This window comes from Pimephales promelas, chromosome 14 (genome assembly GCF_988280905.1).
Source record: "Pimephales promelas chromosome 14, fPimPro1.hap1.1, whole genome shotgun sequence".
In the NCBI taxonomy this organism is placed as follows: Eukaryota; Metazoa; Chordata; class Actinopteri; order Cypriniformes; family Leuciscidae; genus Pimephales; species Pimephales promelas.
In genome coordinates this window covers 2,171,175-2,196,370 of record NC_142782.1, presented here as the reverse complement: position 1 = coordinate 2,196,370, position 25,196 = coordinate 2,171,175, and the positions used below count along the sequence as shown (strand labels likewise).

The 25,196-nt window shown below is 36.0% G+C and overlaps 1 protein-coding gene and 1 long non-coding RNA gene across 2 annotated transcripts in view; one reads left to right on the top strand and one right to left on the bottom strand.

Moving 5' to 3' along the window:
• Positions 1–25,196, top strand: part of LOC148973614 (uncharacterized) — a 543,652-nt gene that overhangs the window by 83,683 nt on the left and 434,773 nt on the right. The window lies entirely within an intron of this gene.
• nadka (NAD kinase a) lies at positions 6–23,697 on the bottom strand. Its single transcript, XM_089119261.1, has 12 exons — positions 23,491–23,697; positions 20,963–21,141; positions 19,618–19,701; positions 15,203–15,332; positions 12,652–12,757; positions 11,770–11,855; positions 9,859–9,961; positions 9,136–9,275; positions 8,431–8,530; positions 6,172–6,329; positions 4,299–4,381; positions 6–2,243 (listed from the first exon to the last, which is right to left on the bottom strand). Exons 2-12 carry the CDS (start codon positions 21,139–21,141, stop codon positions 2,096–2,098), a joined length of 1,317 nt encoding a protein of 438 aa, XP_088975387.1. The 5' UTR covers positions 23,491–23,697; the 3' UTR covers positions 6–2,095.

Genomic DNA, 25,196 nt, shown 5'->3' with positions numbered 1-25,196 from the left:
AGAAAGCCAGTGATAAAGTGGAATTTTATTGTCTTAGGTGAATTATGAAAAATAATGATTCATAAAATAGAATGAGTTTAATGGTGTCATAAAATAATAAAAGAGCAAAAAAAAAGGAATATATCAGTCTATCAACTACAATGCATTCAAGTTTATGAAAGATGCAGTTATGTCTCAAGTTCATTAAAAATATATTATTGTCACTTACAAATTTGTTATGGCAAATACACATTTGGCAGCTATAAAAACCACAAGACGAGAAGGATAAACAGATGTTTTTGTGTTTTTTTGCTATGAAAATGTTCTTTTTAATAGTAAAAACTTCTGACAGTAAATAAAGCCTGGCTTCTGACAGGATGTGGTGGAACACAGAAGCACAGGTCATATATGATGTAAACAGAGTAAAAGGTTAATTAATTAATTGTGAAGCTGTTACAAAATATTTTATCTCATAAAAATCGTACATTTCAATTTAAGTACCTATTGAAGAAAAATTACAAACATCAACCTGAACGATTCTCAGGTCCCTTCATAAGCACTATGGTTATTGATTTGTCCATCTTTAAATACCTTCATAACAGTGACTTTTTGTAGTGTTCACTTTCCCTGTTGTAGTTTTTAAAGGAGTAGTTCACTTTAAAAAACTTTTGCTGATAATTTACTCACGCCTGTGTCATCCAAGATGTCCATGTCTTTCTTTCTTCAGTCGAAAAGAAATTAAGGTTTTTGATGAAAACATTCCAGGAATTTCTCCATATAATGGACTTCAATGGGGACCAAACGGTTCAAGGACCAAATGAGAGTTTCAGCGCAGCTTCAAAGGGCTTTAAACGATTCCAGACGATGAATAAGGGTCTTATCAAGCGAAACGATCGCTCATTTAATAAATAAAAAAAAAAGTTCGAGTTTTATAAGCTCTTTATATGCTCGCCAAGTCAATTCGTTCATTTCGTTCGTTGAATGAACCAAATGACACGAAAAAAGATTTGTTCATTTTGATAAACGAGTTCGAACAGGAACGCGCATCACAGAACTGAGCAAGGTGAGCATTTGAGCATATAAAACGTAAACTTTTTTTTTGTATTTATTAAATGAGCGATCGTTTCGCTTGATAAGACCCTTATTCATCATCTGGAATCGTTTGAACAGTTTGCACTGAAACTGTCATTTGGACCTTGAACCGTTTGGACCCCATTGAAGTCCATTATATGGAGAAAATCCTGGAATGTTTTCATCAAAAACCTTAATTTCTTTTCGACTGAAGAAAGAAAGACATGGACATCTTGGATGACATGGGGGTGAGTCAATTATCAGCAAAAGTTTTTTTTTTAAAAAGTGAACTACTCCTTTAAGAAACTCATTGTTGACTTCATTGATCCGGCTGCTGTTGGCCTGTTAAGACTACAACGGCACAAAATCTAGTGGAAAAGAGAAAAATAGCCAATAAATATTCAAGCTCAGATATGTAATATGTAACCAACATGTATGATACATTCGAAATATGCCATAAATACACTTCCCCCAAATTACAGACTTTGATGCAATGCTCTATAAGGCACAGTATAATCTATTGAAATTCAGTTATTGCTTTAAAGGACCTTGTCAGCCAAAAACTGACAACACATGATACTTCCCCAAAGTTATAATGGAATGAACAGACGTCAATTAACAAGTAAACGTACCAATATTATGCGGCCACACATATTGGGGTCATATTTCACCCAATATTTAATGAAGAAAACGATGCCTTCATATTTTTTCTCATTACCATAATGCAAAATAATATTGGATTATCCAAAAAAAAAAAAAAAAAAGAAAAAAAAAAGAAAATGTACACATCCTGGCTGTAGTAGTTGTACGGTCTTCCATTTATGCATATTTAAATAAAACAATTGATAATAATGGCTATTACAGTACTGAGAATAATCCGAACCATCAGGATTACAAGCTTTGGGGCAAAGCGGTCACAATGCAAAAAATCGTAATGGTCCTAAAAATAGTCGATTTTTTTAAGCAAAATATAATTTTGTAATAATGAGCTGGGAGCGGTTTGACTGTTAAAAGCCTGTTAAAAGGACGTGTGTTGGGAATGTGTTCAGAAGTCGTCCTCCTCAGAGCTCAGATGACTCTGTTTCTTGCGGACGTTCCAGTGTAAACATTGAGCCAGACTCTCGAACCAGTCGTTCACCGGATCTCGGAAACAGATGGAAGGAACAGGGAAGCATGAAGACGTGATGGTGATACTAGAAAGCAGCGAGGAAAACACACGTGTCAGTCTGCTGCATCATATCCTAACCAGACGTGATGCAAAAACATGCTAATCAACATTGCTTGGTAGATTACATGGAAAATGTAGTCATTACAGATTGCAAATTACATGACCACTGTAGTCAAATGTATTCCTTAAAACTCATCTTTGATCACCAAAATGTCATGTTAAAGTGTTTCCTTAAAAAAAAAAAAAAAAAATCCGCCTTAAAATAGCTTGAATGTAACTCGACACCCTTGCCTCATTTAGTATGTGTGGTTCTATGAATATGCAAATGAGCCCAGCCTCCACTCCCTCAGCTCAGAGATCCACTGGTTGACGATCACACGTTGATCTGATTGGTTACAAGGTGGTTGTGACGTAGGGGTGGGCGATATGGAAAAAATATCATATCACGATTTTTTTAGGAAAATCACGATCACGATTCTTTTTCAAGTTGGTTTTAATATTTTGCAAGTGGCTGTTCATTACAGCCAAACTAATGTCCCTATGTTATAAACAAAGCCTTAGGTAACAAAAGAAAAAAGAAAGGCATACATTTAGGCCAGGGGCGAAGATAAAAATCTTTGTCATTATTTTCTTTGTTATTAAAAAAATAAGACAAGATAAACATTACACAAATTAATATTCATATTAAATAAATAGTGCTTTATTTTTTCAGATGCAGTAGGTGTATTTAGCAGTAGCATTGAAGTAATTAAATGAACAAATATGAAATTAAAACACTACATAGACTTCACTGAATAAATTGATTCTTATTAAAGCTACTATTAAAGTTCTCAGTCAGTGAGTGATTTTCTCCTTGTGTTTTTTTTGTTTTATTAACACTAAAGGGATAGTTCCCTCAAAAATGAAAATTGTCTTAATTTACTCTCTCAAGATGTTTTAAACCCGAATAAGTTTCTTTCTTCTGTTGAAAATAAAAGTTATTTTGAATAATGTGGGTAACCGAACAGTTGCTGGTCCCTTATAGTTTTTTATAGGTTCTCTCCTGGAAGTTAATGGGGACCAGCAACTGTTTGGTTACCCACATTAAAAAAACTGTCTTTTGTGTTCAGCACAAGAAAGAAATTAATACAGGTTTGGAACAACATTAGAGTGAGGAAATAATGACGGATATTTTTTTTTTTTTTTTGGTGAACTATCCCTTTAAGGACAAGTGGCAGTACTATTTATTCCTGTCGCTTTTAGACCAGCACGCGACGCGTATTTGAATAGGATATTGTACCATATTTATAAAAATACAAAGAGAATAAAACATATTACATTCTTTGTTATCAACAACATGAAGTGCTTAAATGTTGACTTTTTTTAGTTATTTGTTTAAAACCCACATCATGTGACCATTAATTGTTATCAGAGAACTGTGAACTTAATTTTATATATATATATATATATATATATTGTTGTTTATGTGTGTATGTGGTGTTTTTAATACGCTTTAACACACACCATGTGTAAATTCATAAGTGGACAGCATTGCTGAGTATTTCCTCCTTAAAACTGCAGTCTCAAAAACACGTCACAAACGACTTTGTAACCAATCAGATCAACGTGTGATCGTCAACCAGTGGATCTCTGAGCTGAATGAGTGGAGGCGGGGCTCATTTGCATATTCATAGAGCTGCATATAATAAATGAGGCAAGGGTGTCGAGTTACATTCAAGATATTTTATGGCATGAAGCCATTTTTTTTTCAAGGAAAAACATTTATACATGCTCAAAGATGAGTTTTAAGCGCTAAAATGATGGACTACAGGGGGACTTAATCTAAGAATCTCAGGGTGAATATATTAGGTCAAAGAAGATTGTAAATTTGAATGTGTTTGATGGACAAAAGCCTTGCAGAGACAGTAAAAATAATAATTAACGTGTTCGTCAGGAGCTGGTTAAATATGCAGCGTTGCAATGTTGAGCAAACACTTCTTAGAGTGAAATGGTGTATGTACAGTAGATCCTAATGTTCTGTGGACAAACTTTTGTGAGATTTGCATGTTGACACCCCGTGGTGGAAGCTGAAGTCCCGTACCTGTCCCCGTATGCAATGTCCTGGCGTTTCCTTCCATCGAGAGACACCCAGGCCGTGTTTCTGGCATCACGGGTCAGCATAATCTGAAATCACAACATCAGGGTTCAGTCAAAGCCTTAAAAATGACTTAAAATAAGCATAACAACGGGCCAATAAATGGTTCAAATGAAGTATATTTTCAAGTAATCATATGGTTTTATTTAACAACACTGCTTAAAATAAGTGGGAAAATTTTATTTACATTATTTTCTGCGATTAAAACCCTTTTTAAATACATTTAATAATATAATAATGTCATAGTTAATCTCCAAATTAATGTAGAGACAACATAAAGACTTTTAAATGCTTGTTTAATTAAGGCGAGACACGGCAGGCAAAAACATTGTTGTTGTTTTTTTCACTGGTCAATTCTGAGATTTTGGGATATTTGGCTTCAATAACAATATTTGTCTTCTTTCAGACTTGTGGTGAAAAAAAGTCATTTAGGTCTTTATTTTACTACACTTTGTCTGTTTGCGTCTGTAGTTTTCTCATAAATTCTTCAAAAGTTGTCGTTATAAATCGTCCTGCTGCTCAGCGATCGTGATCTGCGCCCTGTCATCACACACGCCGTTAGAAAGCTCTCTTTCTCCTGTACAACACTGTCGGAGCCAAATATGGTCATTTCCTTTTGATCAGCAACCAATCGTGAAAGTAAAGGGGGGATTTAACTCTAAATAAATGTGCGATCTCATTGGCTGATGCTAAATCTTTAAAAGCCAGTTTACTCAAAATGACTTAAGTCTGAAATCTCCACTTCAGGAGCGCCTATATACACCAGACTTTCCAGTCTTGTACCTAGTTATATTATGAAGATATTTACAGAGGGATTTGTAAATATATTATTCATAGCCTGATTTTTATATATAAAAATAATAACATTTTATTCCAAAAAACATGGTGAAAAATATTTTTTAAGGCAATTGGCAGTATATTCTAAATGGTAAATGGTAAAATAAGCTTTAAAGCTTTATCCAATACTCAGATTTCGTTTTTAAAAATATATGTAAATGAGTGCATATTTACTTAGACAATGCCTCATTTGCATATTTAAACATTAAATTCCAGAAAACTTGTAATATATTTTTTTCTCATCTTAATGTAGGTAATCAACTGGGAAAGTTTCATGGTGATATCTGCTAGTTAAAAAAAATTACCCTATTCACCTGTGGTAATGTATCTTTTTATGAATGAAGGCCAGTATCACTGAGCTACACGATGTCTCTATGAAAATGATTCCTTCACCCCATTTTAAACATTAATTATAGCCATTCAACATTACAGTGTCACTGAAAGCTATCAATGTTTTACAACATTCAAAAAATATAACCCATAATAATGTGTTATTTATGTGATTGACAGGTGGTGGACATAGATATCTATATAAAGGGTAGATATGTCGTCCAAGCTGCTGGCCAATGGAGATCTACGTCTGCACCTGGCGGCCATCTTGTCACAGGCAGCTCGCTCACTCGTAACATTGTGTTAATGGTACATGTACTATTTAAATGACCATAATTTTCAAACGGTTTGGTTTGTTATAAACGTCAGAGATGTAGTTATGACACTGAATAAAAAGTGTATAAATAAATAATCATCCAGATAATTATAGTCAGGTTAATAACGTTTGTAAGAAACCAAACCGTTTGTAAATCCGTCAAGATTTCAACGAGATAAGAGTATTTGTGTTCGCGCTGACCACTCATCTTACTTCAGCTTGCCTGTGGCAAGATGGCCGCCGGTGACGACGATGGAAACTCCGCCGTAACACATCTAGCCTTTATATACATTACATATCTAAGGTGGTGGACACACAGGCTGAGCGGCCGATCACCTTGAGCTCCACGCCGGCCGGCACTACGATGGGTCTGAAGGACAGGGAGTGTGGGCAGATCGGTGTGATCATGATGGCGGGGACGTTGGGGTGGATCATCGAAGCTCCTGCTGCCACTGCGTATGCGGTGCTTCCGGTGGGAGTCGACACGATCACGCCTGAGAGAGGGTGTGATGCATATTACAATGTTATGATGAACTATATGCCTTGTTCAAAGCGTTTCGTATACTGCTGTGTGACGAACGGGAACATGGTGTGTGTAACATTAGCAACACATTATTAGCGGTTTGATAACATAGTCAAGCAAAAGGCTAATCAGTCGGTATGTGTCCGACATTGTAAAAAAGCGATACCATTGTGCAGCGTTTACTTCAGTATGTTGGCCGAGTGGATCTCTGAGCTGAGGGAGTGGAGGCGGGGCTCATTTGCATATTTAGAGAACGCCGTATACTAAATGAGGCAAGGGTGTCGAGTTACATTCAAGATATTTTAAGGCATGAATATTATTTTTCAAGGAAAAAACGTTTAATTATGTAATTTTGGTGATCAAAGAGGAGTTTTAAGTGAGACAATAATGACTTTAAGTGGACATAAACGGTTGTGACGCATTTAAACGACATAATCTTCATGCCTTTAAATTAGCTTGAATGGAGCTCTTTATGTAAAACTCAGTACGATTAGCTTATTCCTCATTTCAAAAACAACTTGTTGTACTTCTCGTTAATCTTTTCACTACTTTAGGTCCACAATAAAAATATTAAGAAAATAACTGATGTAAATAACAGCATGTTAAAGTAGATTCAGCTTGAAACATGCAGTGTCAGATGATTTTACTTTCACTTTCTGTAGTGAATAATTTATAGGGGTTTCAGGCTTCTCCACCGGCATAACGTTTTCCTCACATAAATCAATAATAAATGTTATATTTATGTGCCCTTCCTGTCCAATAGGTAGGAATATACAGAAATTGAATAAGGTTATCAAACAGTCTGCACTGCATACACTATAAATTAAATATTAATCCTTATTAAAGTTATTTATTCAAGAGCAGTGAGTCATTTTCTCTGTTATCTTTGTTATTTGATGAACTTTACTGACAGAAAGCTTTATTGGTTGCTGTCCCTTTAAGAGCAGCCGCTGCTGACAGAGGCGCGGGTCTCACACTCATTCTCTCACACTTTACGTTTATTTAAGACTTTGGTTAACTCATTTAAGGCTGCTCTTATGAGGATACTCGACAAAACTGACAGTTTGGCATAGGAGTAGGGTTGGGTATCGAGAATCGAGTATCGATTGGAACCGGGACTAACTTTTCGTTTTTCCCGGAATCGTTCAAATGTTAAAATTTCAATTCCTAGTTTCGATATTCACAGTCCGCCGAGCGGAAGAAGAAACCGCTGGACGACACCAACGAAGAAGCGTCAAACCGGAAGTGAGTCGAACATGAGTAGCTTACGTCGGCGGTCCAAAGTGTGGCTTCACTTTTCTAAAAATTAACGAAATCTCGGCAAAATGCAAAATTTGTGACAAGTATTTGTGACCGTTGGTTAGCAAGAAAGACCGTTGGTTAGCAAGGTTAGCTAAACTTTTTTGACCCTGCCTCTTAAAAGAATCGAAATCAAGAATCGTTGGGAACCGGAATCGAAACAAGGAATCGGAATCGGAATCAGAATCGTTCAAATTCAAACGATACCCAAGCCTACATAGAAGTGACTTAAACTGCAATTCATCAACTGTCCACTAGAGACCGGCTGCAAGAGAGAGTCAATCCCATAAACCCCCATGTTAAAATCATAGACAGTAAAAGAAATTAAGCTGAAGCTCAACATGGGCACTCACTTCCTGATAGCCAAGCGTTCTGCGCAGGCTCAAACTGAGCTTGACGACGTAGATGTCACGTGAGCAAACCGATCTGTGCCGAGACAAATTTTAATCGTGCACTGAGACGGCGAAGCAACTTTTGGTGAGTATTCTGATTAGTTATTTTGTCATTTTGCTTCTATCTACGCCATGGACTGACTTTAGACAGTAAAAGATTGCCTGCGAGGCACGACTATACTGTAATTCTCTACCGTGCGACAAACTCGGGAAACTCGAAAACAAAACTGGAGACTTTTGGACAGCATAATAGGGGAACTTCAAATGTAAATTAATACATTAAGGAAGTAAGGATTTTTTTTATAGGAAACACAGAAAGATAAAAACACCTGAATGTTTTTTCCAAGCATAACCGTAATACACTAACTGGTTCACACTAACCGTCTCCCTGAACGGTGGTGATCAGGTGACCATCCAGAAACAAGTCCAAATTAGAGAGGTAGGACGACGGACCTCTGTCTACAACAACTTCATTCAGCACCTGATGGAGGAAGACATCACAACATGAACATATCTGAAAGCAACAAATAAAACACAATTGTGTGTCAAACTGCCCAAAAATAAACAATCTGAAGTAAAGAATATCATTGTTCAAGTTGACTACATTAACATGATATCAGATTAAGGATTTATTGGACCTAGTGTGCAAAAATCACTTTTACAAGGTGTTTGAGCATAAATGTGTGTCAGCAGTGTGTACACAACCACCCTATAATGGTAAAAAAAGCAGCCACTCCTTTTATTATATTCTCCAGAAATCATAAACAGTGACTCAAAATGAGTCGTTCGCATTTTCTATACATTGTGTCAACAGTCCCCGCCCACAATCCTGTATCAATGAACACTGAACACGTTTTTCTCATCTCACTTGTCCATTGCTTTCTATGTAAACATGCTTTGCTGGAGTATCCGAAGCACAAGCTGTAAAGGCTCCGCCCTCTTCTGGAAAGGGGGCGGGAGAAGCAGCTCATTTGCATTTAAAATGAAAAGATCAATATGTAATGCAAGAAGCTACTGAACAGTTAATGTAACCAGAGTACTGGAAAAGAAGTGTAATTATACTGTAACAGTAAGTGTGGCACTCACTTGATACTGCATAGTTTTGTGTTTGGGTTCAGTGTCTCCGTTAGTGATGATTAAACTCGATTCCTCCACAGGTCCCTTCTCTCTGCACTCTTTCACCACCTTCACTTGCAGACGACTGCGTAAAATAATCGCAGAATTTCCTACATACATACAGAACAAGAAAACACGGCATAAATGCGGTCAGCTGTCTAGGTAGGCAGCGAACTAGATTTTGAAACACAGCTAAGGTTGCCAGTCATGATAAGAGGGACGGTGTGAACCTAAACAAGACATAATAAACAATCGGATCAGTTACACTTTATAATAGTCCACTTTAGGCATTCTAACTATAGGTAACTTTGCAACTACGTGTCAACTAACTCTCATTAGGTTTCAGCAAAGTTGACCATTGGAATAAAGTGTAACCATTTGATTTTACATGCTGAACTTCAAAAATCACTCTAAAATCTATTAGATTGAACTGATTTGTGTTGTTGGTTCCAGGTACAACAGTTTTCATAAAGCAATTTACCTCACTACTGGGACACAAGAGCAATAGCATTCCTCTAAATCGATACATTGAAGTACAATACAGCTGCAGAAGTGTAGAGATTATTGAAAAACCATATGGGAAAGTCCAATATCTCAGACCCTTTTGACAACCTGGAACCTAAGAAAAGTGTCTGTAATATAAATATAATATAAACAAATATAAACTGTGAAAAAACAGATGTAATGCCTTACCTTCTATAACCTGGTTGACCTGAGATTGGTATGTGTCGAAGTTAAATGGTGTAAGAAATCCCAGAGAACCCAAGTGGAAGGCCATGACAGGAGGCACACTCTCCTACACACATTTCAATTGAGGCTTTTAAAGGGTGTTCACAGTGACTGTAATTTGCAGTAACAAAGCTACGCCTACAAGAAGTCACTCAATTTCAATTTGAGTTTGCAATCTCTGGCAGCATAAACAACATAAGGTGAGCATTACAATACATTGAAAATTATAATAATCAAGATTATGATTACAGATGCCATGATTAACCAAGAGAGACGATTACATTTACGTCAACTCCTGTTTAAGGTTTATATTTACTCACTCATGACTCACTCACTCACTGACTCACTCACTCACTGACTCACTCACTCACTGACTCACTCACTGGACTCACTCATGACTCACTCACTCACTGACTGACTCACTCACTCAATCACTCACTCACTCACTCACTCACTCACTCACTGACTCACTGACTCAATCACTCACTCACTCAATCACTCACTCACTCACTCACTCACTGACTCAATCACTCACTCACTGACTCAATCACTCACTTACTGACTCACTCACTGACTCATTCACTGACAGAGACTGACTTACTCAATGACTCACTCACTGACTGACTCACTCACTCATTGACTCACTCACTCACTCACTCACTCACTCAATCACTCACTCACTCACTCACTGACTCACTCCCTCACAGACTCACTCACTGACACACTCACTGACTCACTCACTCCCTCAGTCACTCACTGACTTACTCATTGACTCACTCACTCACTCACTGACTCACTCAGTCACTCACTGACTCACTCACTCACTGACTCACTCACTCACTCATTGACTCACTCACTCACTCACTCACTCAATCACTCACTCACTCACTCACTGACTCACTCCCTCACAGACTCACTCACTGACACACTCACTGACTCACTCACTCCCTCAGTCACTCACTGACTTACTCATTGACTCACTCACTCACTCACTGACTCCCTCAGTCACTCACTGACTCACTCACTCACTGACTCACTCACTCACTGACTCACTGACTCACTCACTGACTCACTCACTCACTGACTCACTCACTGACTCAATCACTCACTCACTGACTCACTGGCTCACTCACTGACTGACTCACTGACTCACTCACTCACTGACTCAATCACTCACTCACTCACTGACTCACTCACTCACTCACTTACTCATTGACTCACTCACTCACTCACTGACTCCCTCAGTCACTCACTGACTCACTCACTCACTGACTCACTCACTCAATGACTCACTCACTCAATGACTCACTCACTGACTCACTCACTGACTCAATCACTGACTCACTGGCTCACTCACTGACTGACTCACTGACTCACTCACTCACTGACTCACTCACTCACTCACTTACTCATTGACTCACTCACTCACTCACTGACTCCCTCAGTCACTCACTGACTCACTCACTCACTGACTCACTCACTCAATGACTCACTCACTCACTGACTCACTCACTGACTCACTCACTCACTGACTCACTCACTGACTCAATCACTCACTCACTGACTCACTGGCTCACTCACTGACTGACTCACTCACTCACTGACTCACTCACTCACTCACTGACTCAATCACTCACTCACTCACTGACTCACTCAATGACTCACTCACTGACTCACTCACTGACTCACTCACTGACTCACTCACTGACTCAATCACTCACTCACTCACTGACTCACTCACTGACTCACTCACTGACTCACTCACTGACTCACTGACTCACTGACTCACTCACTGAATCACCATATTTTTTGTCAGTACACTTAGATTCTCATTATTCTGTCAATATTATATTAGTTAAGAACAGATTTTCAAACCTGGAAAAGAGAGGAGGCGTACAGCAAAGTCCCATCTCCTCCCAAGCAAATGATGAAGTCGACACAATTGGAAATATCATCATAATCTATGAAACATGTCACATGTAAATTTTACACAATGCATCTTTACTCAGGAACACTTATTTTTTTAAGTCCTAAGCAGATTTTTTTAATCACTGCAATGGTTTTCCGTAATTATTGGAGAACAGTCGTCAACTAAATGTAGCTGCCAATTTCTGTCAATTCAAAGTCGATTATACTGTAGTTGAACTACTTTGAATAAACTGTTTAAAGTCCCCCTGTGGTGAAAATCAAGTTTCTAACGTTGTTTATGTCTGTGTGGTGTTTTTAATCCGCTTTAAGACAAACCATGTGTAAGTTGATAAGTGGACAGCATTGCTGAGTATTTCCTCCTTAAAACTGCAGACAGTCTCAAAAACACGCTTTGAAATCGCTGGTGTTTCTGACGTCACAAACCACCTTGTAACCAATCAGATCAACGTGTGATCGTCAACCAGTGGATCTCTGAGCTGAGGGAGTGGAGGCGGGGCTCATTTGCATATTCCTAAATCTCACTTATAATAAATGAGGCAAGGGTGTCGAGTTACATTCAAGCTATTGTAAGGGGAAAAAAAATTAAATATGCAATTTTCTTGATCAAATATGAGTTTTACAGGATAAAATGATTGACTACCGAGGGACTTTAAATGTAACGGTTTTAAAGAGGCACATTACGTGGTTGTGTAAAAGTCATGGAAACGTATTCGACTGACCGCACACAATTTGATAATATTCTATTATAAATCGATGCACACTGAAGCGCACACACACAAACAAATTACACGAGGTATAATAACAAAGTACTTTTGGATAAATCCTCACCTTCTCTAAAAGTGCAAAAGTTCTTCTTGACGGACACAAAGCTCTCATTAGCAATGGCTGGATCTTCAATGACCTTTCTCTCCACATAAACAATCATGTTTTTTTGCTAGAAGCCATGCAGGGAACAAACACAACGACAGAAAAGAGCAAATATGAACAGATGTCAGGAAACATTACGCTTTGGTTTTACTCAAATCTACGGAGGCGTATTGCATTCACTTGAAGAAAAAAAACTACTCTGTTTTTCTGAATTAACGAGTTAATTTTTCATGAGAAAAAAAATTGCTCTGTTTTTCTGAATTAATGAGTTAATTTTTCATAAGAAAAAAAATCTACTCTGTTTTTCTGAATTAATGAGTTAATTTTTCATGAGAAAAAAATCTACTCTGTTTTTCTGAATTAATGAGTTAATTTTTCATGAGAAAAAAATCTACTCTGTTTTTCTGAATTAATGAGTTAATTTTTCATGAGAAAAAAATCTACTCTGTTTTTCTGAATTAATGAGTTAATTTTTCATGAAAAAAAAAATTGCTCTGTTTTTCTGAATTAATGAGTTAATTTTTCATGAGAAAAAAAATCTACTCTGTTTTTCTGAATTAATGAGTTAATTTTTCATGAGAAAAAAAATCTACTCTGTTTTTCTGAATTAATGAGTTAATTTTTCATGAGAAAATTTTTTTTGCTCTGTTTTTCTGAATTAATGAGTTAATTTTTCATGAGAAAAAAATTGCTCTGTTTTTCTGAATTAATGAGTTAATTTTTCATGAGAAAAAAAATCTACTCTGTTTTTCTGAATTAATGAGTTAATTTTTCATGAGAAAAAAAATCTACTCTGTTTTTCTGAATTAATGAGTTAATTTTTCATGAGAAAAAATTTTTTTGCTCTGTTTTTCTGAATTAATGAGTTAATTTTTCATGAGAAAAAAAATTGCTCTGTTTTTCTGAATTAATGAGTTAATTTTTCATAAGAAAAAAAATCTACTCTGTTTTTCTGAATTAATGAGTTAATTTTTCATGAGAAAAAAATCTACTCTGTTTTTCTGAATTAATGAGTTAATTTTTCATGAGAAAAAAATCTACTCTGTTTTTCTGAATTAATGAGTTAATTTTTCATGAAAAAAAAATTGCTCTGTTTTTCTGAATTAATGAGTTAATTTTTCATGAGAAAAAAATCTACTCTGTTTTTCTGAATTAATGAGTTAATTTTTCATGAGAAAAAAATCTACTCTGTTTTTCTGAATTAATGAGTTAATTTTTCATGAGAAAAAAATCTACTCTGTTTTTCTGAATTAATGAGTTAATTTTTCATGAGAAAAAAAATCTACTCTGTTTTTCTGAATTAATGAGTTAATTTTTCATGAGAAAAAAAATCTACTCTGTTTTTCTGAATTAATGAGTTAATTTTTCATGAGAAAAAAAATCTACTCTGTTTTTCTGAATTAATGAGTTAATTTTTCATGAGAAAAATTTTTTTGCTCTGTTTTTCTGAATTAATGAGTTAATTTTTCATGAGAAAAAAATTGCTCTGTTTTTCTGAATTAATGAGTTAATTTTTCATGAGAAAAAAAATCTACTCTGTTTTTCTGAATTAATGAGTTAATTTTTCATGAGAAAAAAAATCTACTCTGTTTTTCTGAATTAATGAGTTAATTTTTCATGAGAAAAAATTTTTTTGCTCTGTTTTTCTGAATTAATGAGTTAATTTTTCATGAGAAAAAAAATTGCTCTGTTTTTCTGAATTAATGAGTTAATTTTTCATGAGAAAAAAAAATTGCTCTGTTTTTCTGAATTAATGAGTTAATTTTTCGTGAGAAAAAAGTTTTTGCTCTGTTTTTCTGAATTAACGAAAACAGAGCAAAAAAAAAATTCACGAAAAATTAACTCGTTAATTCAGAAAAACAGAGCAAAAAAAAATCCATGAAAAATTAACTCGTTAATTTAGAAAAACAGAGCAAAAAAAAATCCATGAAAAATTAACTCGTTAATTTAGAAAAACAGAGCAAAATATTTTTTTTCTCATGAAAAATTAGCTCATTAATTCAGAAAAACATAGCAAAATATTTTTTTCTCATGAAAAATTAGCTCATTAATTCAGAAAAACAGAGCAAAAAAAAATTCATGAAAAATTAACTCGTTAATTCAGAAAAACAGACCAAATTTTTTTTTTCTCATGAAAAATTAACTCATTAATACAGAAAAACAGAGCAATTTTTTTTCTCATGAAAAATTAACTCGTTAATTCAGAAAAACAGAGTAGATTTTTTTTCTTCAAGTGAATGCAATACGCCTCCGTACAAATCAAAGAAACACTTTACAAAAGCATTTTTGTTAATGCAATCAGTGATAGACCAAAGATGCTCATTCAAATTCATCCAGTATACTGCTCTCAATTTCGCGTATAATACGCATTTTTTAAATACCGCCATACCAGTGCATAGCTGAAACAGTTTCTACATCTATACAATGGCCATGAAGATCGCAATATTGCGAGGGAACCTCTAATAACAGCAAATCATCATCAGCACTGCTTTCCGCTGAACCATCTTCTCACCTGTGTCAGAAAAACGCAGAGCTCTTTGAAAGGCTGTAGCAGACTGGCGTCTCTGATTTTCTTTATAATAAGGACACTTTTGGGTGGCTTGTTCCATGTCAACCTCTGACTGGCTGGATCTTGTATATGCCTGAAAGAATAGATATGAACAACACACTTTTGTTAATATAGTAAGGGTGTAACGATACCCTTGTGTCACGATTCGAAATACAATATTATTGCGATTCTCCAAGACAAATGATAAAAGATGATTTTGGTGATACATTTTATATTACATTGTGTGTGTAAATGAATAGACTTTAGAGGACAGGACAATAGAGACACCAGAATAAACATATTCATGATTTTGAAGCTGAAAACAGAATTATTTTAGGTGAATATGCTTGAACTCTGTCACTGACTAGATATATTTAAAATAATGTCGGCCATTTTTACTGGTAACATAATATATTTGGCATCATCAATATCAGGACCCACAAATATTCATCTATTGCATTATTATATTCAACATTATATATGGCAGTTTAATGTACTACTGACACTATGCTGTAATTTTTTTTCCCCCTCACAGTAATTTTCATTTTGGGTGAATTATACACAATACATATTGTTGCATTTTTTTATTGTGATATATTGTGACACGATATTTTGTTGTTACATTTAAAGGAGTAGTTCGCTTTTCAAAAAACGTTTGCTGATACCATGAAACGTTCACCCCCATGTCATCCAAGATGTCCACGTCTTTCTTTCTTCAGTCGAAAAGAAATTAAGGTTTTTGATGAAAACATTCCAGGATTTTCTCCATATAATGGACTTCAATGGGGACCAAACGGTTCAAGGTCCAAATGAGAGTTTCAGTGCAGCTTCAAAGGACTTTAAACGATTCCAGACGATGAATAAGAGTCTTATCAAGCGAAACGATCGCTCATTTAATAACAAAGTTTAAGTTTTATAAGCACAAATGCTCGCCTTGCTCTGTTCTGTAATGCGCGTTCGTGACTCTCCTGTTCGATCTCAAAATGAACAAATCTTTTTGAGTCATTTGGTTCATTCAACAAACGAAATGAACGAATTGACTCAGAAAAAGATTCGTTCATTTTGATAAACGAGTTCGAACAGGAGAGTCACACAGAACAGAGCAAGGTGAGCATTTGAGCTTATAAAACTTAAACTTTGTTATTTATTTATTAAATGAGCGATCGTTTCGCTTGATAAGACCCTTATTCATCGTCTGGAATCGTTTAAAGCCCTTTGAACAGTTTGCAGTTTGTACTGAAACTCTCATTTGGACCTTGAACTGTTTGGACCCCATTGAGGTCCATTATATGGAGAAAATCCTGGAATGTTTTCATCAAAAACCTTAATTTCTTTTCGACTGAAGAAAGAAAGACATGGACATCTTGGATGACATGGGGGCGAGTAAATTATCAGCAAAAGTTTTTTTTAAAGTGAACTACACCTTTAACATTTGAAGCTCAACGGGTGATGAAAGAATAACTAAACAAATAAAGGATTAAAAAGGGCGTTTTTTTTTACAAGCAACTGATTGTTGTGCTGTAAAACACACAAAACATACTATAAAAACTGACTTCCTTGTAAGTCCAAGAAGAGATCTCATTAAAACCAGGTGGATTCATTTACTTCCTTGTGTTTTTTCTAACGTAACAGAGATCAGCAGAGCGAGTAACAACAGCTCCATCAGTGCATTTAAGTGCAGTAACCAGGACAGACAGGAGAATTACTCAAATCTAAATCACTGCAATTCAAAACGACATTAAGGATCCTAAGGAATTAGATGAGTAACTGGAACTGTCCATTTCACTGTGGATTATTCGGTAAACAAGCCACAATTTGAATTTGGCACAGGCGTTGCAAACGCACTCTAACAGAAAGATGGTCCTGACAGTAATGCAAGTAAGAAACAATGAAAACTGTGATAAGACATTTCTGATACGCAAAGACTCAGACATTCTTAGTCACATAATCATCTAATTCTGTTTAAGCATCACTATGACCTGGTTTCACACACAACACAAGCCTTAGATAGATTAAGTGAGGATTAGGCCTTAGTTATATTCGGATATTTAAGTAGCTTTTATAAACGTGCCTTAGAAAAAAACATTACAGTTGTACATATGTCAATGCAAGTTGCTTTCAGTTGAGATAGCTCAAACATGCTTTTTAGTCTGGTAATAGAGGGTGTGTGTGACGTCACCGTCGGCCGGAGTGACTGCGGTTACACACACACCGAGTGGCAGAAACAGAGCCTAGCTTAGCTTTTACTCAACACTCTTAGAAGAAAAGGTTCAATCAGCGCTACGTATTTGGAACCCCTAAAAGGTTCTATACACTCTTAAAAAAGGGTTCTATATAGAACCCTGGGGTTCCATACTTGGCCAATAGAACCTTTTACCCCAAAAAAATGGTTCTACATAGAACCATTTTGGAGTTCCATATATGAAGCGGGGGATGGAACCATTTCTGGTTCTAAATAGAACCATTTCTTTTAAGAGTGAAGCATTAAAGCCAATAGAGGTTATGTGTGTGACTGCGGTTACACACACCGAGTGGAAAACACACAAATCACATCTTAAACGGGAAATAGTTTTGAGATTGACTGTCCGACTAGATTTGACAAGAAATCTGAGACTCCCGAAAGCTACAACTGGATCCAGACAGAGAAAGGTGGATTTGCAGTTTTCATTTTGTGTCAATATGCTGAATTTAGGGGTAAAAATCACACTCTACTATGTATATTGTTATATATTATATTGGCAAGTCATCAATTAAATATTTACCAACGTATATTCTGCATAATTGGACGTTTTTAAATAAACACTGGCAAGATTTAGAGCTGGACGATACATTGATGTCATTGATCACCCGGATTTAGATCTATATTGAATTTTTATATGAAACATTAAAGGACAACTCCGGCGCAAAATGAACCTTTGGTCTAATTACACATTGCTACCTAGTCAACCGTTATCTGAGATTTGTTTTCATGATTGCCGAATGTAAATAGTTTTATCTCTAAAAACAGTTTAGCCTATAACGCTAGTATAACGCTAGTATATAGGGCATAGAGTAATGACAAATAAAAATCGCTTGTTATTACCACTAACAAGGCTCAAAATAGCCCCACACCAAAACGACAGCATAACAAGGGTCCCTACATTCAAACCGAAGCGTTGAGAACTTTGTCAGTGTCCACACAGTTTAATAAGAAGATATTTTATACACACAGTAAATTTCGCGAATACAGGAAGAAGCCATCTTTGAAAAATAGTCTCTACCAGTCGATCTACGAACGCCGATCCAAGTGCGCTGAACTGTGCAGAATCTCATATGGTCCGTTGTTTCCAGAAGAAACACAAACACAAACCGTTTAGCTACTTGTCTTCAATATGTACACGTAGCCTACTGTTCGCGCTCACCTTATCACCTTATTCACATCTCACCAGCGCACTTGGATCGGCGTTCGTAGATCGACTGGTAGAGACTATTTTTCCAAGATGGCTTCTTCCTGAATTCGCGAAATTTACTGTGTGTATAAAACATCTGCTTATTAAACTGTATGGACACTGACAAAGTTCTCAATGCTTCGGTTTGAATGTAGGGACTCTTTTTATGCTGTCGTGTTACTGTGGGGCTATTCTGAGCCTTTTTAGTGGTAATAACAAGCGATTTTTATTTGTCATTACTCTATGCCTATACTAGCGTTATACTAGCGTTATAGGCTAAACTGTTTTTAGAGATAAAACTATTTACATTCGGCAATCATGAAAACAAATCTCAGATAACGGTTGACTAGGTAACAATGTGTAATGCGCATTAATGCCGGAGTTGTCCTTTAATTATGTATTTCCAAGCTGTTGAAATCAGGCACATATAAACGTCAGGAAACACGATTCCTGCTGCATGTCAATATCCGTGGATCACTGGATCTTTGGTAAGTTATTTTAAACTGATAATCGTTTGTTTTACTCGCGTTTTCACAGTTTCGTCTATTAAATCCAGTCGCACAGCAGCTCTTCTGCCACTCAGTCCGGCTGGTGGGAAAGTGACGTCAATGCATCCTTAAAAACGGTCTGTGATCATCAAAACTGTTCCTCTTACGAGAAATCATCTGTCATGAAAAGCACTACCGTTATACAGTCCCATTGTAATCAATTGGGCGGTTTACATTTCACAATGAAACTCTCAAGGACATTTTGTTTGTTATGATGAAAGCATTAGTGAAATTGTGAGATCATTGCATTCGTGGTCATAACAGACATGACGATGCTGGTTACTATACCTTCTGGTTACTGGTTACTGGTTACTAAGCACCTTCTATGCTTACTATAGTCAACACTCACACTTATTTAACCTCGGCATCTGCTGGAAAAGGGAAGCGTAGTAAAATGACTCACATGACAGCTTTAGGGTTCTTCAGCATGCAGGCTTTGGGCCCAAATGTGGTGACAGGGCTTGGTCCATGAAGTGACTGTGTCCTCCTTTAAAAGAACAGAAAGATGACAAACATGGACCTCTATTTTTAAGCATATAATATAGCGATAATTGGCCCAAACACATCGCAAATGAAAACAACGCACAGTGAAAAACATGCATTTAAATGAAGCTGGACTATGTAAAAAATAATAATAATGATAATATATACAGTATTAAAGGAGTGTCATCCAAGATGTCCACGTCTTTCTTTCTTCAGTCGAAAAGAAATTAAGGTTTTTGATGAAAACATTCCAGGATTTTTTTTCCATATAATGGACTTCAATGGGGTCCAAACGGTTCAAGGTCCAAATGAGAGTTTCAGTGCAAACTGTTCAAAGGACTTTAAACGACGAATAAGGGTCTTATCAAGCGAAACGATCGCTCATTTAATAAATAAATAACAAAGTTTAAGTTTTATAAGCTCAAATGCTCGCCTTGTGACTCATCAAAATGAACTAATCTTTTCCTGAGTCTCAATCATTTCGTTCAATGAATAACCCAAATGACACGAAAAAAGATTCGTTCATTTTGATGAACGAGTTCGAACAGGAGAGTCACGAACGCGCATCACAGAACAGAGCAAGGAGAGCATTTGAGCTTATAAAACTTAAACTTTGTGATTTATTTATTAAATGAACGATCGTTTCGCTTGATAAGACCCTTATTCATCGTCTGGAATCGTTTAAAGCCCTTTGAACAGTTTGTAGTTTGCACTGAAACTCACTTTTGGACCTTGAACCGTTTGGTCCCCATTGAAGTCCATTATATGGAGAAAAATCCTTGAATGTTTTCATCAAAAACCTTAATTTCTTTTCGACTGAAGAGAGAAAGACGTGGACATCTTGGATGACATGGGGGTGAGTAAATTATCAGCAAAAGTTTTTTTTTAAAGTGAACTACTCCTTTAATCCCCCAGCCAGTTCATACTAGTTATGAACATTCGACTTTTAAAAGACTGCAGTGGTATACACTGTAGTGTGGGAAAATAAAAAAAGCAATCTTCCCCTTTACCCACATGACATTCAATATCACAGCACAGAACTAGTCCAACATTTGGTAAAGCAGAAGTGTTGCAAGTGTGGAAAGACTGGTGTAGTTGTGTAAACTATGTGGTAAGATAGGGCATTCGTGTGTTGGATTGGATGAAACTATATATATATATTACAAAAATGGTGAGTTCAGTCTATTGACACTGAAATACACCCTAATAAATGATTGATGATTTTAGTTTGGGCTTGAAATTGCTGACAGACAGTCTTGCTTTACCTAAATTTAGCAGAGCAATGTGCTGGTGGCATAGACACACTCCTGGTTTTAGTCCTGTTCCTGAACACTTTCCCACGGAAAGACTCCTCACTGCCCTCACAGGCGGAGCAACACTTGGGAAAAGGCTCTGAGCTCGAATCTGACTTCAGCGTCCATTTAGACCCGCCTGAATTCTCCATCTGGATGGCAAAGTTGGAACAAAAAGAAAAATGAGTGTCAGTTCACAAACACAGCATAATACACATTTACACACACTAACATTCAGGAAAAAACCCAAAACAACAATTAACAGAGAGCAACTATGTTCCTCATCTTGAAATGGTCTATGTTCTGCATACCTGCTGATAGTTCGTAAGGTCAAAAAGTCAAATAGTTGCTCTCTCTGTGTTATTTTAAGTTTTTTTTTTTTTACCTGGAAACACTGGCCATGTTTGCTGTGGTCAGAGTCCGAGCACAATGGTTCCCGATTAAACCTTGATACTATCGAACCCCAGTGCATTTCATCTTACGTCATCGCAAACGTGCACGGCACATGATAGAAAACAACTTTTTTAATTTAGTCAATTAGCTTATATAATTGATGTGGTTAAGATGTGGTTAAGGTATTTTGAGTTTCTGTTGATTGAACACATTTTTTTTTCATTTAGATAAACTCAAAATCTGAGGCAACCAGATAACTTACTTTTTTAAGTTAACCCAACAATAATTTCCAGGGACCATCAGGTCAAGTCACTTTCATCGAAGCAAGTTGGTGGTGTACCTTCTACACACAAATACATATATTTTTATATGTATAATTTCTAAAAACATACAAAGAATGAGCATCAGGTTTCTTTTTTTATGTTTTTAATGAGTTTACTAAGCCACTTTAAAGTTTATCGTTACGTATTATATTGTTATATTACAATGCAATTATATTTTATTAAAGGGAATTAGCTGATTTTGTTGTAAATAAACAAGCCTGGCAATGTCACTGCTAAATATCTGTAAGTATTGTGATATTCCATCACGTTTCCTCACGGACACGTCCCTAAACTCCTAAAGAGAAAATCCTGAGACTTGAACACACCAACATTCATGCAAATCACAACACGGATTCACATTACTTTAAAATTCACATTACCAATTTACTTATTTGTTCTTAAGACATTCCTCTTTAAACACAATAAGTACCAGCTGTTTGAAAAGTTACCCACATTTGGTTTTCGAACATTGAAAATGGGTAAAATTTGACAATTTGAACATGGATCTATAAGACTGAACCGTATAGGGCCTTTTAAATGAGAATTAAAAAAGAAAAGTTGATTAAGAATGCGATATCCTTGAGATTTTTTCAGGCACACAAACTTTGGAAAAAACAATACTATTTCCATGCAATTATGTTGATACTGTAGTTAAAAATAGGCCATTTCTATCTTCAACATTATTAGTTCTTCATATATTCCTCTTTAAAAGAAAAAAGCATCAGCTCTATGTAAAGTGACCCACATGTGGTTTTTGAGCACTAAAAATGAAACATCGAGATCCCGATATCACAAACATAAGATACCAAACGAAAAGTTTGTAAAAGAGTTACAATATAAAAGTATATTAAGAGATCTTTTATAATTCCCGAGTTACACGCATGCAAACTTCGGGGTAAAAAAACACAAGAAGTGCCTTTTCCTCATTTTTCAACAGTCACTGTTATGCAACAGAGATTGCTTCAGTCAGCAGATTTGATTTCACTAATAAACCTACCAACATCAAATAAAGTAAAGCTGATGTCATCTTTCTTAAAGGGATAGTCCAGCCAACAAAGAATATTCTGTCATTATCTACTCACTCACCCTCAAGTTTTTCCAAACCTGTATGAATTTCTTTCTTCTGGTGAACACAAATGAACATGGAGTGAAGAATACTGGTAACCAGATTAGGACACCCATTGACTTCAATAGCAGGAAAAAATACTGTTATTTATGACAGAATTTTCATTTTTGGGTGAACTGTCTCTTTAAGTAATTTTTACCCCCTGTAATTTAGGGGTAAAACCCCTCAAAATCTCAGGAGAAAAATGTCACTTTGACCCCTCTACAAAACTCCGAAGTAAAAATATACAACCATGACATTTTTTTGGGGGGGGCTTTCTTTTTTTTTCTTTTTTTTTCTAACCAAAATATTAATCAAAATCCAAGATTTAAGCTGGAGAACTCTGGCTCTGGTTGAGTTGACATGGATTGACCCCATAGACTGAGCCTTCATTATACTATTGCTCAAAGCCTGACAGTTTACAAAGTGATAGCTAACGTTAGTTCTTTAGTGGAGATATCTTGTTTAAAACTTGTATATCTTGTTTATAAGCTTGTCTAGACAGCATTTTTGTCGTGATCGGATTTAAAAACAAGACATACACCTGCGATAGCCACGATCACACGAGCCACAATACGCTATTGCTATTTAAGGTCCAGTTTGGCAGAAGAGTTGTGACATAAAAGCATTTGAGCACAGGTTTAATGAGTTAGCCGCTAATAAGAGTAACAGTACTGTACCTAACACAGATTCGATCCCGATCCTTTCAAAAACCAGCTGATGTTTAGCCCACTATAAGGCTAGCAATAAAGCAGGCGTTGTCCCCTGTGACTCTGGATGTAGAACAATAATACTTCCATCTCTATATGTTTCTGGACGGATAAAAGGCTAACAGGTTTCTACAGTCTCTCTTCAGCTGTCATGATATATACACGGGCGAACACTTCCTCGAGATGACATCAAACCTCTGCGCCCATTGGCGCGTTCTGAGAGGCGGGGCTTGGCTTGGCTCATGAATATTCATTACTTAAAGCGTCTATCACCAACCACAAAGATTACAATTTTTTTTAAATAATGTTAGTCCCCCTCGTTTGAGATGCTAAACCAAAGTTGTTGTGTTTTAATTGCTTTAAAATAAAAAACGCATTAATTAAATCATATATATATACACTCTAAAAAAAATGCTGGGTTATTTGCAAAACAAATTTGGGTCAAATATGGACAAACCCAAATGTTGGGTTAAAAATGTCATTAGAAAATGTACAGTTGAACGTGAAAGTTGAAGTTGGGCTAAAATTTTTAATTACACTTTTGACCCAACATTTGGGTTTGTCCATATTTTACCCAATTGTGGGTTAAAACAACCTTTATACCAACCAATATATATATACTCCAAAAAATGCTGGGTTGTTTTAACCCAACTTTGGGTCAAATATGGACAAACCAGCATTGGGTGACATTTTTTAATTACATTTTTAACCCAACGTTTGGGTTTGTCCATAAAACAACCCAAGTGGGTGGAGCCAGGCTCTGACCAGGGGTTTAGTTACCCTTTAACCTGTCTGTGAAGTTTAACCTGTGATTCCTGTCGGTCCTGGATGGAGTTATGGTATGTGAACCCAGCTGAATGGAAAAGTTGTGATGAAGTGTTAAATTGGCTGGGTCCCATAAATGTAAAGTCCAGGGCTCAGAAAGTAAAAGTCCTGCATTAAGTTTATTCGACTAATCATGTCATGATTCTGCCATCATGTCCTTGATTTTTCCTGATCTTGTGGCAGGATCATGGCAGACCGTTTTGTGCACCGCCCCCATGTCAATATCTAGTCTGTGTCACCTTCCCCTCATTACTTTCTTCTTAATCCCCTGTGTTTGCTGTCCCATGTCGGATCATTGTGTGTCGTATCTCGTTGTATCTGTGATAGTGAGAATTTCTGTCGAGCATTTTTATACACTGTGAGTAAAATGAGTAGTCTATGTTTTGTCCTGAGAGATAGTCCTATTCTATGTTTACCGTTTGTTCTAGTCTAGTTATTCATCAGTCCTAGTCTAGTCTTGTCATTTCTTTTGCTGTTCAAGTTTTGCCCCCTCGTGGGTTTTGTTTTCACTGTTTTCTGTTGATAATAAACTTTGTGTCACTTAACCCGTGTATCAATTAAAAAAAGTTACACATATGTAAAAAGAGGACAAAAATGTCCATGTCAAAAAATTGTCATAAAAATGTGACGCTTCGGAGCACAGACTTAAGTTTGGTATAATTTTAAAGAAGACCCTTTGCAGATTATTGTAAATAATAATAAGTAAATCCAAAAAAAGTTATATAGGTATAAGTTTATGAAAATTATTTATAAAAAATATTTTATATAAAATATATATTGAGAACAATATACTGAGAACAATATGAGCTACACTGAAAAAAAAAACCTGTTGGATTAACATAAAAAAAACA